Source organism: Pangasianodon hypophthalmus, chromosome 2 (assembly GCF_027358585.1).
Source record: "Pangasianodon hypophthalmus isolate fPanHyp1 chromosome 2, fPanHyp1.pri, whole genome shotgun sequence".
NCBI lineage: Eukaryota > Metazoa > Chordata > Actinopteri > Siluriformes > Pangasiidae > Pangasianodon > Pangasianodon hypophthalmus.
The window spans coordinates 23,709,420-23,724,033 of NC_069711.1; the positions used below are offsets into that span (position 1 = coordinate 23,709,420).

Consider the following 14,614-nt stretch of genomic DNA (forward strand, 5'->3'; position numbering starts at 1 on the left):
ATGGTGTGATTTTCATTCTTGAGGAGACTGTGATCAGCCAGCGGTCTCCCCATCTTCTTCCTCTGTCCCTACTGTATCAGTGCCTAGCATGTGGTTTGTTCTGGTTTCCTTGTAAAATATAATTGAACCTCACACTGACATCACACTTTCCTCCTCACAAACCACCCATGCTGGTGAAAAGGAGCCTGAGTAGAAAGGCTTGGATCAAAGCATCCTAGAAAGTTTCATGTATAACACCACTTCCAAACCTGATTAGTGGACGTGCCCTAAAGTAAACAGAATTTAAAGCTATAAGATCAGTTAACAATATGGAAAGATGTGCAATTTCATTACAACACAGGGAACTTTGCACAATGATTTCCAGCAAAGTTCACATAGGCATTTAACAAAGCACAATAAAAGAAAGACCTTATACTGCAGCTCTGTTGCATTCTCAATTCTGATTGGTCGGAAGACGTTGATTAATTTTCTATAACAGCAGCTCTGACAATAGTGCTAGCTAGCAAACTAACAGGTAACAACTTGTGCAGAGACTTGTATGCTGGACACTCCACATAAACAGATTTTAAAAAGTGTAATTGTTGATGTGGTTAAGTTTATTTGAGGAGATGTAATTGTTTATTTAGCATTTTTGGTTTTAGGAGTCTCCAGTGTCAGTGCTTTGGAACAGTCAAAGGTAAAGCTATAGCTTTTTCCTCTCCATTTTCTCCCCAGTTTGGTCACCTGCCAATTCCCACCCACCAGCCAGCACTCCCCTATCATACGACAGCTACCAAAATGGTGAAATCTAACATACAGTTCCTCCGAGACACACGAGGCCAGCCAACTGTATCTTTTCAAACTGCTGCTCATGCTGTTTCACAGGGCAATGTAACAGCACATCCCTACATATTTTTTATTACTTCTTAAAGGAGAGAAAAACTTGACTTACTTGGATTTACTTGGGACTTTACATTCCCTGAGAGGTACAGAAGAAGTGATAGGGGAAAGATGATCTTCCAAAGGTGGTTCATCTCAAATCGAGACCTGGCCTTCATTCCTGGAGAAGTAAACATAGATCAGTGGAATCAAATTAATGCTGGACAAAAAAGTATATTAGGACACTAGAACACTGTTGCAACATTTCCGCCTTATTATATAAGGTATGAAGGTGCCAATACATGAGATACATTTAATGGTAAAACAAATAACTAAAACCATGATTTTATTTAAGACAATAAAGCTGCAGTAATTGCCTGCAATAGTTGGTGGAATTTCCAGTAATTCTTCACACCACAGCCAAGGGAGCTTTGCTTCTCAGAACAAAATGGTGAGAGTACGTCAACCGACACACACCAGTGTGGACAAAACTGGTCCATTATCTCAGCCCAGAAAACCACTTACGAGGTCTAGATTTATTACGGTAAATGGACCGACCAATATAGTAAATTCATGGATGGCGCAATTAGGTGTTGGAAAATTATTAATACATTTTAATTATAAACAGGTCATTTTTTCTAAGAGTGTGTGCCACATCACTGGCCTAGTGGGCTTCGTCCAGCTGAGGTAATGTCTAAGCCACCACCACATGACTCACTTAGTGTCCCCTGCTTAGTTTGTATTCAGCTTCTCTTAATGCCAAGTAATCTTAGCTAATGTTTACCATACAAATAAAAGATGACGTTTACAGCATATTTATAGAACATTTCTAACTGCTATGGTTAGGGAAATCACCTGTATTACTGTTTATCTAGAAATTTTCTTTGAACCAAAAATATTCCTAGAACTATAAGAATTAGAAATAATGCTGAGTCATTCTCAATGTCATTCTCATCAAGAACCTGGGAATCTAGTGATTAAAGTTGGATTCAATTTCATTTATATTTCATTTATGTCACTTTTAACAAAAAACATTGTAACAAAGCAGCTTTACGGAAATCCAGGTATAGATTTAGATCCATAATTGTCACGTCAAAAATGGACTCGGCATTGTGATCTACACACAAGGCCACCGAAAACCACAGTTCCCAACCTGCATCGTGGCCTACAAACGTGGCCACCCACATGATCAAGTGCACCATCATACTGATTGCCCACATCTGGACTTAATCACCTCACTACCCTATATATACACACTCATAGCCTCTGTTTAACTGTGAAGTATATGCTCAGTGTCCTGTACCTGTCATTTGCCAAGCCTTGAGTCTGTGTTCTGGTTTAGGAGTTTGCCTTTTGCCTATATTGTCCTGTTGCATGTTGCCTGACCTCTGCTTGAGTCTTGACCCTGTTTTTGTCTATTTGGATTTTGTTGACATTGTTTAGACAAAGGAAACTACCTGCAACTGTCGCAATCTCCGCCACCTGACAATAACGAGCAAGTCAGCTGTGACGGTGGCAAGGAAAAACTTCCTGAGATGACATGAGTCCTGGGATGAGCCCAGGACAGTTGTTATGATTACAGCAGCAGTAATTGGGTACAAATGTACAGTATCCAGGTGGAATTATCCACTGAAGCAAGGGTGAGACTTGGTCATAAACTGTTGGGAAGTGTACATCTTTAGGGTATCCATGTGGAACTATCCACAACAACAGAAAATGATTTACAAGTGCAGAAAGCTCCAGCAAAATATATCCAGCACATCCTGTATGTCTTTAACCTAAAATACAGAATACGTAAATCATGTATGACCAGATCCCCTAATTTAATTTGCTATATCTAGAGACTTCAGTAGCTTGTACAGTCTTTGCTTCCTAAAATTCCATTCAATGTCATGGAAACTATGAGAAACAGACACTGAACTGGATTCTAAACAACTTTGGTGTTTGCTACACTTTTACAATCTCATTTTTGTGGCGTGGACACATGTTGCTCATAGTGGGTTATGTAAGTCTACAAGGCACAGTAAATAGGAAAATTACAGACTTGAACTGGGCAGCTAATTGTGATGTTTTTATATAACTCTGCCATGTATACTCCAAAGTCATGTCAGCTGTGACTGTATGTATTTTGCAAAGGCCAAATTAAATCTTGAAACACTCAGTCTGACTTTTAGAGAAAATGCATGTGGATGGATAAGGTTTCTAGCTTTCTAGAGATCTCTTCTAGCAAGAGATTTTTCTTGAAAGTTATAAGGTTCCACATTAACCCTACAATAAATTTATAAATGATCTAATAATGCATTGAGTTGTATTTATTTATTTTTTTTATTAAACAGATTTTGATTTTAACCTCTTCAGGCCTGATTTTATCTAGTCACAAGAAATATAGTTATTGTTAAAAGTAATGCATGTTATTCTTCAATTTTGACTATTGCGTAGGCAAAATATATTTATGCTATGTCACCCTGTAGGACAAAGTGTTCTGTTATGTTAGTCATCTATAACAATTGTACCTGAAACCTTCTGAGAGAGAGAGAAAGCTGCAGGGTTTTACACTGAAACTTTAAATGTTCTCCAGAGACACAAACAAAGATCCCATTAGAAGCTAGATGCTAGAAACCTTTTTTTCTAAGAGTGTAGTTAAACTGTCTTTTATAGATTCAATCTAAAAATCCTTTTAATCTGACTGACCATTCTTTGTAATGCATTACTAGGTGATATATCAAGGTTTCCTACTGCAGAATGTTTACACAAGCCCAGCAGTGTTTATGAGCGTTGTATAACTCTAGTGTAAAGGTTGAGTGTCTGAAAAACAGCAGGAATGTGGGGCTCTGCTAGATAGCTAAGGAGAGTTTTTCTTCCTCCCACAGTATTCAGCAGCAGCCAAACACAACTGTGCTCTCAGTGCTGCGTAGGAGTGGCCTATATACTGAACATGTGGAAATCGGACTGTTTCCTGCTTTGGCAGTCCCAGTTAAGAATGCATCATGTGGACAGAACTGGTTCTTCACCTTTTTACATCACTCATTTTCTGCACAAACCCAAATCACGCTGATTAATGACGTAAGGAGAACATAATTTTCCTTCTTAAGTCTATTGTTAGATGATCTTCTTTGTAAATCTGACATGGAGGAATACATATTATCATACGTCTGTTATAGAATTGGGCAGAGATTGTATTTTAAAATGAAAAGAATGCTTGAACAGACTAGTAAATAAGCCCTGTTCCAAATATCTCAATATCTACCATCCAGTATAACTTCTCCCTCTCCCTCCCTATCTGATTGTTCATAAGTCATTCTGCATCTCAACAGCTGCTCTACGACACTTCCAAACCTCTGACAGTATTTCTATGTAAAAGACAGCTTCTTATTTTAAAACTAAACTCCAACTCCAGACAGAGGGAATGGACAAAGGTCATCCAGTTCACTCCGGTACTTGTTGCAATCATGTATACAGATCTATGAAAAATGATTCTTTTAAAAAATGTGGCACTGTAATTTGTGCCGGTCCACCAAGATCGTGCCTATCGTCATGGTTCACGAAGAGCTTTTACAAAATCGCAGATGGGAGTGATTATGGACGACGCAGGATCCAGAGCACACCAGGAACAGTAATGAGAGACTCAGTCTGAAAAGCCATGGTGAGAGCGTGCATGTCTGTGGTTAGTTCAGTATGAAGCTGTCATGAATAAACCAGTTAGCTCAAGATGAAAACCTATTAAACCCTTACTTTAGAGAACGCGTGTTTTTCTCATCATACATAATGTTAGACATAATTGCAGTTCTGGACGTCATTGGAAAGTCGACATATATATAAAGGCAGTTGTGACAGGTTTGCACATTTTTGCCCGTTTGCCCGAATATTTCCGCCTCAAAAATATGAATTTTCTTCTACGCCTGCAGTTTAGACAGATTTTCATACTTCTTAAAGGTGGGGTCAGTGATTTTATAAGTTCTCCTAATATATTAACAGCTTCAATAAAAACATCTGCTCAAAGGAGAGACTTTAGGCTTTGTAAATGAGAGGAAAAACAAAACATAGACCAGAAGTGTAGCTATGGGGGATTTTGGTTTTTCTGATTTTGGTTTTTCCGATTTATTCGTGTGGTTAACATAACACACATAAAGCGCAGCTGATTCTATACATGTCATATAACATGTTGTGCAGTAATTGATCTGGAATGATGTTTAAAAGGTAAACAGAGCATTACAATTACATGTTTAACCACTCCAAACATCATGAACATGAACCCGTTCCTTCACAATACTTCCATCACATTGTATTGGCTACTAGCTGCTATGACAGAATTAATCAATCAGGATCATTCCTGTTCCCTGTTTCTGTTTGAAGGCTACTAACCAGTTAGCTACACTCTCAGCTCAGGGAAATTGAGATACCAGCTAAGGACGTGCAGGAGGAGAAAAAGAAGCACAGAAATGTTTTTATAAGATGTAATTTCCCCTAATACTATCATCATCATTTTCAGTGGAAGGTATTTTATGGTTATCAACATGGCTGATGCTAGATTGTGCCTTAAATGATTAAATAACAAATTCAGCTCCTACAACTGTCTGACATCCAACCAAAATATGTATATCTAATATTTTAGATATAACTATACAGATCACATAGTGATTTTATTTAGTATATTTCCTCAACCCCTGAAATTAATTCTTGGCTATCCAAGATCCATGATCCAACAAAGCAGGACATGGAGGCATCTCTTTATGCCTGTCAATCATGTTTCCTGTCAATTTATCAAGCTCCAACTATGTTGCAATTCAGCAAAATAGCATTCAGGCCTCCTCTATGCACTAGATTTAGAACGCTAAATGGAAGGGCTAGGTCTATGCCAAGCCTTTGCTAAAATCACTGAGTACACCTTAAAATGTATAACAAAACAATCATTTACAACTATGTGGGACATTTTAAAAATGTACACCTTTAGACATCTTCACAGTGTAGCTTGCTTTTCCAAAGCTATACCATAGCTCTGATACGTTGTACTAACTGCTCTCTACCAGGGTTTTAGCTTGATAGTAATGCTTAGTATGCTCTGACCTATTTGTACTAGAGGAACTTGAGGATATATTTTTGTTTCGACTTTTGTAAGTTGATCTGAATAAGGACATCTGTCAAATGCTGTAAATGTACACATGAATGTGTGCTTTCTTTAATAAGGCCTAGAATGTAATGACTGAAAAAAATACTATCAAGCAAACAGCAGAAGTGCTGAGCAGAAGCAATCAACAAATCGAAGAGAGCCTTATAGCAGTCCTCAACAGAGGACCAGTGATACACTACGTGATTTACCCCTCTTAGAACCCCTGCAAAGTCAATAAAGTTGGATTTGCAAGATCCCAAAACTTAATACTGCCCACTGAGTGCTGCATGGAGAAGAGAACAAGCACACAGTTCACTCCATCTGTATGAGTGCTTCAGTCAACATACCTCTCACGCTATTGCTTCACACATCCGAGAAAGCTGAGAGAGTAAATGTTGATCACATTAAGACACTAATGCTGAGATGTTACACCATATTGGGCCAAATCTGAAATGAGTGTGCACTGTAAGTATATTTAATATTAAAATAAAACAATATACTTTATTAGCACAAAGATATTAAAGGAATGAACATTGATAAATGGAAAACAAATTGGAGCTCTGTTTCAAATAAAACCAATGTCCTTATAACAATTTTCTTGCAGATGAGCAGACAGCAAAGTTGCAGAGGAGTGGACTTGAGGCATGACTGGGGATATAACTGAATACGAATATGTTATCTGGAATAGAATTTTTTTTATCTGGAACAGATAGAAATACAGATACATATATAAATATATATTTAATTATTTTTTTAAAAAAGAAAGCTTTCCAGAAAGGTTCTGGTTGAGAATAATTGAGAGGTGTGCATCAGGACTGGGATCCTATGGGATGTCAAAAAAAAAAAAAAAAAAAAAAAAACGTAATCCACAGAAAAATAAAGATCACTTTCATTAACATGAACATTTTTAGCATCCTTAGTTATTTTTTGGTGGTTTAAATTAGGCTACTTGTTTGTTTTTATCTTGGGAACCAATTATATTTGTTAGATCATGGGCAGATACAAAGAAAAATAATAACTGCAAGAGCGGGATTAAAAACAGACTTGCCCACATCTTTAGTTGATACTAATTATTCTGGCATTTCACTCCTGGGTTTTCGCCAGTGGTTCTGTATTTAATTTTTAAAAAAGAAGAAAAAACCCTCCCAGTGTAGGCCATGTGTAGTTTGGGTTTATCTCTGAATACAGATACTAGTATGGATATTTGGAGCAGTAAACAGATACAGATACAGATAGTGTCATTGCGCTCCACCCCTAGTCATGACTCAATTCAACAAAATGAAGAAAGCCTGGCAACTCGGCTTTAACTTTAATACCAGTGAGGCTTTAACTTTAATACCAGTGAGGCGCACTTGACACACAAAAGACTGCACTGATCTCAACAAAACTTGCAGTATACAAAGACATAGTACTTCAAAGACAAAGACATAGTACTTCAGTTACTTTAATGATGTTGAAATGGCATTAATTTTCTTAAGAAACATATGCTGTCTTGTTTATCATTCAAAATTTCAGATTTCAGTGTCAAGATTAGTGACTTAATACTAATTGCATTACAATGACTTCTTCCTACAACTAAGTAGTAACTATAATGGTAAAATACACAACTAGTAATCTCAAAATAAAATTTTAGTTGATGTTACATATTCAGATGGACAACAGCACATTAGTGTCCTTCCTTCTCAATTTTTTCCTCTCTGTCTTTCCTGTGTGTTTTTTAGTTTCACTAATGCCTTAATGTCCCAGAAACACGTGATTGGACTTTGGATATTTGCACTGCTTTGTCACATTCCTTGGCTGTTTTTCTGTATCTTCATTCATACATAAAATGCACCCACTGAACTTTGACCAAATATCATTTAAGGGAGTTGCCAGAAACATCTTAACTGCTTGCATTGCTTTGAGCATCGCAATTTTAAACCAGTTTTGTCAGGAAGTGGTGAGGTGATGTTTACTTTTTACTGCATCACCAATTAATCCCGTTGTCACTAAATAACGAGTACCTGAGCAGGACAGATGCAATTCTTTTGTCATTCTGTTTTGCTGTGTAAATGTTCACACCTATTTGCACCATCCTCTGTAGCTGACTCAGCAATGGAGATTCCACAGGAAGTTGTCAGTGCGTCTTTACAGCTAGAGATGTTTTTCCAAATCAAACCGCTGCTTCCATATTAAACTGGAATTCAGCATTGAACTGAATCTGTCTTAATCCTTAATTATTATTATTATTATTATTCAATTAAACTCTCATGTTCTTTTAAATATTATGAAGCATTATGCCTCCAACTGGGTCGATTTTTCTATGGGTCAACAATTTTCAAACCACTGAGCTCATAGTCATGTTTGTTATTTAGTGACAAACAGGCTAAATACAGGTGAAATGTCTTTAAGGTTCCCTAAAATTTATTTTTAAAAAGTTTGAGCTTTAGGTTTTAGGTTTGTCATTTAGGTTCATGGAAACGAGCAGGTCAGTGTCGGTGCCTGTGTGAGAGAAAAAGAATATATACCCTATGCATAATGTCCAGTGCATAAGCACTATGTACTGTGAAGATGGATATTTCCTCCTAATATCATTAGGCACTAAATATATAAATCCAAAGCAGCTGGATGATAAACAGTGCCATCTTCCAATAATGTATTAAAGGCAGAGTCAGCATTTTTTTTTTTAAATTTAGGTCACTTTTTGTAATATTTGACAAAGTTCTCCTCATATTCTGGCACCTACTGAAAAAATATCTGTTCAGAGGACAAACTCTGGGCCCTGTAGATGGTAAATGGGAAAAAAAAACAAATTGTGGACTAGCAACATCCAACCAATCAGAATAAAGGGCCGTCAGTCATTTTGTTGAATCAGTAATCTCTGCCTCTTCCACTAGCATTCATACATTCTAGCCTAGCTTTGAAGGGCTGTATTTTGAATTTCTAACATATTCCAAAATCACTGAATACAGCTTTAAATAACAGTAGTCATGCTTGAATAACTAAAGGTATGCTGTCAGTGTATAAAAAACGCTTTTGAGAAATGCAGGTGGGTTTTAAGGCAGCCGTTATCTGTTGACTCACAGCATGGTTCATGGTTTATAAAATGTGTTTGCAATTAGAGTGCAGGCAGCTGGGAGTGCTGCAAAGTGAGGGCCCTCACTGCACTGTAATTCTACTAATTGACCCGAAAATGACAGTGAAGGGCTCTTGAAACGTGGCCTTTTCATTTGTGCCAGAGACAAACACAGCCTAATTTTAGCTCATTTCAGACCATGTATGAACTCTTGTCATATCTGTACCAGTAGTATAATTACCATGATGGCAGTAGAAGCCTGTAGTTTCAGGATTACATAGAGATGACATGAAGAAGGACACAAATAAACCTGATTTTAGACCTTCTGAAGTAAGTAAAGATGAGCAAAATTTGACCTGTAACTTGTTAGTGCAGTTTTGGCTTTGCAAGTGAGGATGCAACATGAAAAATGAATGCTATATCAAGTCATTTCACTGTGCGCTGTGTGATGTTTATATGGGTTCATAGGTTCATCAGATCTAACAAATGCAAATTCAGCTTAAATTGTATAATGCTTTTAACAATATACAATGCTTTCCATAAATCTGGATGTAGATTTATATACTTAATGAGCAAACCAGTGGAGACAGTGGAAAGAAAAACTTCCTCAGAAGACAAGAAGAAGGAATCTTCAGAAGAACCAGGGTGACCTGGATAGTGAGGTTATAAATCATTACTCTTCCACAATTGTATGCTGTAAACTCAAACAGTACTAAGAGTGTTAAGTAGGTTCAGTTTGAGTATCATAGTCTTTATGATTACAGCAGCAGTTCTTAGGCTTCCATGTGAGATTATCCACTGAAGCAAGGGTGAGTTTTGGCACCCTACAATACTATATGTAGGTGTCTATGTGAAACCATGCGCAGCAATCTTTCTGTAAATCATTCTGATCAAAATAACGCAGGCAGAGCTTAAACAATGTCACATGACAGGTTCACCCAGTGTGTTTTACTATATCACAAGCCATCATACAATCGCATAATTTAGCAATATAATAGTATTATTGTATTATATGCAGTAGTTCCTGTTAAGTGAGTTGTGGGCCTCAGCTATTAGACTGTTTAAAGCTCTTAAAACAGCAGAGGTGCCTCGAAACATCTCAGTGAGCACATGAACACACTTTACTACGATTATAGCTTATTAAAACGCACTTGAGAAAGCCAGAAAAATGCACTTTATTAGGAACATTAGGAACACAAGCCCTATACATACTTTAACAACGTTTATGTTGATATAAATACATTTAATGATTTTTATTTTTATAATTTTCATACATTTATATTTAACTAATTCATGAGTATATTGTTTGACTCATGATTTTTAAAAATGACTTATTTATTATTGTTTTTATCGATACTGTATGCCTTTTCCACATGCTCTGTGAGCTCATAGTCATACATTCCTATCTAGCCGTAAACAAGAAGGGAACATGTGATTTTCATTTGAAACTGCTTTTATTTCCCCCAAAGACAACTAACATAGCATTGTAGATATTTTTACTTTTATGAGAATGCATGAAAACATAATCAAATGGCCCTTCCATAAAGTGGATCCAGGTGATGGCAAGTATTTGTTGACTTGATCAGAGTTACTATATGTCATATTGTATAGGCAACAGCTGGAGCAACTGATTACATGAGAAATGTTCAGGACAGTTGATGTAAGTGCTGTCGAAAAACTTTGCAGCTATTAATTTTGGTCTATTTTATAATCTAGTTTAAAAAAATACATGTTCATAATATTTATGGCTAAAATGTTATAGTCTTCTAAGGAAATGCTGTGGCTTATGCTTTTACACCTGTACAAAACAGACCTAACAGCAAGACCAGTGTTTCCTTGTGTAATCCCCAGAGCAACATTAAACCCAATGACCATGCCCTGAGGAGAAAAATGTCCTGTTCCAGAAAGCATGGTCCATTTCCTACCAAAAAAAGGACTCACTTCACACAGTGCTATGTGAATAATGTGCAACTGAAGCTTAGTTGGAACTGTCAGTACCTTATAATTAATAGAAAATAAACATGTAATATATACTGTGTACTCTCTATAATATAAATGTAATATTATTACAAATATTCCACAGACATTATTTCTCTCTTGCTAAATACTGTATTTTTTCTTTTTTCCTCGACAGAAAAGTAAGCCTGGAATTACGTTATATTGATACTATAATTTTCTGTAAAATTGAAACAGAAGAGACACATAATCTTTGATAAATACTCTGTATATTGTAATAAATATGACTAAACCATTTCAACCTACAAGCTGAAGATGTATCAGTTACATCTGGAGTTACTGGAGTTATGTCACATTACTAGGTATGGATCAGCGACTTGAGTTCAAAAGTTATGCCAGTATTTAAGCTGGGAAAGTTCTCTGTATCCAGACTCCACTTGCACAGGCACTTAAGTTGAATTTCTGGGCTTTCCATTCAGCTCATTCAAACAATTACCTGTGTGTGGTTCATACCTTTGTAGTTGCCACATTTTTCATGGCTGGAATGGGGTTTTTCAATAGCGTCCAAACCACTGCCTTTAAATACAAGTGCTTTTCTGTGGACTTTAAAGGGACAATATGATTAATTTGTTATTAGTGTCATATTTGTGTTTTAACCTTAGTTCTCGTATGACATTCCATTGTTTTTTGAGTGTATTTACAGCCTTAAATATGAACTTCAGGGTGATAAATGGTGCAATCCGAGGTCAGAATCTTGCATAACTGAGTCACTTTTCTGTTTTAGGCAAACTAGGCCCTGCTAGCACGGCCTCCGTGCAATTGTCTGAGTAACACTTAAGTCTGTAGTTATGTCTCAAGTCTGAATACCGATGTACATTGATAAGACCCAACATCTGGGATAACAGTGAAGCAGCTGGTGTAGGCCCCACATCCCTATTTAACATTTTCTGCCCAATCTGCTAAATGGCAGAAGCAACTGGTAATGTTCAAATATTGTCAAACACATGGGCTACATTTACAACTAAACACCATTCTAGGACCAAAAATGTACACACTGTCTGCTAGAGTATTGAAGCTGAGCTTGTTAAAGCTGGGTGGAGGATAACACAAGCCTGATATTTTCTTCAGCCATGCATTCAACATGCTTCTATTTATACACACCAAACAACTTGTTGTTAAGACAGGGACTACGTCTCTGTTCTCTGAATTCAGCTGAATGAATACCAAATGGATTTGTCAGATGGAGAGCAATGGGAGACGGAAATGAAAAAAGAGAGCCTCAGCTGTTTTGAATCTCAAATCCAAATTACAGATTAGACCAGACGTCTCTGATTTCCAGTCATTCCTGACTGAGCTCTCACCCAAGAGGCCTGCATTCCTGATCGAAAATGACATATCCACGATCCCAAATGATAATACGTTACCATCGTTCAAAGGGATACATTCAGAGTTCAACTAAAGTATCTTCTGCAGTTTGAAGAATCTAGAGCAATAAACTTAATGATGCAAAACAGTGGAAAAGTACTGGAAAAATGTATTAAGCTCGCAAGACTTACTTTAGATGCACAGCTATAAAATGTGAAATACTGTAGCTAAAATTGCCTGCGCTGTAGTGCATGTAGTGTTTTCAAATTTAGCGGATAGCTCAATCTTCTGTGATAAGATTTTAGAAAGGGCTATGCTAAGCTATTTCCAGTAGTCAGGTCATGCACCATGTCTAATACAAACAAGACCACTGTGAATACCATGAGACAGTCCTGGACCTTTCTGGGTTTATGGAATATGTCACATAATTAGAGCCATTTATTTAATGTACACACCTGAAAAAAGATGATGTGTTTATCAGCACTCTGTAGAAAGAAAGCATGTTGTAATACACATACAACTACCATATTTAGAGGTTCTGAAGTACTGAAAATACAGGAGCTTTGTAGTGGTTCTTATTCTTCTTATTATTATTATACTTGCTTAATGGAAGTCCTCAGCAGCCCATAGAACCATTCACTATAATAAAATTTGGAATAAAAATTTGACACAGTCCCAATTAAAAATATATATTTATAAGAATTCACCAGTAATGAGCTAAGAAAACAAATGATGGGAGTCTGTATATCAGTGATGTTTCCTGTTGGTAGGTAGGTTTAAGACCACACCCTAAAGGTCAAATATAAATGCTGTGCCACTGCAATACTAAGTGGCACTATAATTAAAGGATAAATTAAAATGTTCATGAAAATCTCTGTCACAAAAGCAGTTTCATTTGGGACTTTCCAAAATTTAAAGTTATATTTATTTATTTATTTATTATATATTTAGATGTCTTTTATATTTTCACTCATTTCCTATACAGCATGCAGTTTGTAATATGGGACATAAACTTTTAAAATAAGGTTCTTCAGAAGTTCTTTGTATAGTTAAGGGTACTTATTGTCCTACAAGTGTTTGGAACCTTTTCTGATAGATACTTTTAAGAGTTCTGCCAGAGGGACAACTGAAAAATCCTTGAAAGAACTGAAAAAAGCGTTCTTGTTTTTACCTTTTCCCAAAGAGTGTGAATTGTGTACCGTTGATATGGGATTAAATAGAAATAATATAAATATAAATATAATCACACCAAGAAGCATATTTTAGGACCACATTTAGGACCAAAATGTCTTAATTAATGAACGAATTTTAATTTTAAATAAAAAATTCTCAAGGAATTGTTGTAATTATTATCTTAAAATAGTTATATTTAGTGTCTTTGTTGAACATTATCAAGCATGATAATCATTTCTAGTAGCTGATCTGAGTACCTGATTTTCATATTTAATTTAAAGCTTATATTTGACATGAATAAAAAGAATTTAATTTAAATGAACTTGAGTGAACTTTACTGAGGTTTTGTGATACAAAAAGTACAAAGAGAAGCTCCTCTAAGTCTACTGCTCATAGTTTCATCTCTTAAAGCACTCTGTATAATTATTGCAATGAAGATTTCAATAATCTGAAAAATGTGCTGAGAATAGTATATAACAAAATTGAAAAGTTGGAGCAAATGGATGAATTTGCATTTCCTTTGTGTATGACATAACTGACGGACTAAAAATATATCACAGTCTATAAAGAAAAGCAACCAAAAGCAAAATGAAGCACTTCATTATAAGATCAAATGTTCCCATAAATAAGTTCCATTTGCTAAGTTTGCAACGGTTCAGGATGCAGTGTGGATCGAGTATGAGTTTGCTCTGTTATCCACTATTTTAGCCTGCCATGCAATCAGCACTTCTTCCAGAGAAATTTCTCAGCACGAAGGAAAGGCACAAAGAAAATCAAAGCACAAACAATGCAAAAGAAAAAAACCCCTCAGCGGTCATGGATATACAGAAAAACCCCTAAAATTCCTTCTTTGTTGCCCTAAATCACATGCAGGTGGAAGCCCAATTTCCAGCAAGAAAAATAAACATCTCAAAGTTTTTTTCAAGACTGAACACAAACTTACTATATGAATCCTGCTTCTTTTAAACCATTTGTCCAGTGAGATGTTAATTCCAACCAGTGAGAAAGAAAACCAAAGTAAAATCCAGGCTGTTCCTTTCTCTCTGTACTCACTTAGACCTCATATCCAGGCACACTGAGCTGATGTAAGACAACTCTGG

General features: G+C 36.3%; 1 protein-coding gene across 2 annotated transcripts in view; it reads right to left on the reverse strand.

Annotated features, from left to right (window-relative positions):
- The window catches only part of ddr2a (discoidin domain receptor tyrosine kinase 2a), a 38,330-nt gene extending 23,716 nt beyond the window's left edge, over nucleotides 1–14,614 (reverse strand). For both annotated transcript variants that reach the window (XM_026933562.3, XM_026933561.3), the window contains exons 1-2: nucleotides 14,458–14,614; nucleotides 932–1,039 (exon numbers count right to left, since the gene is read on the reverse strand). In XM_026933562.3, the coding sequence (XP_026789363.1) occupies nucleotides 932–1,037 (106 nt within the window). In that variant the 5' untranslated portion in view covers nucleotides 1,038–1,039; nucleotides 14,458–14,614. The remainder of the gene's footprint in view (nucleotides 1–931; nucleotides 1,040–14,457) is intronic.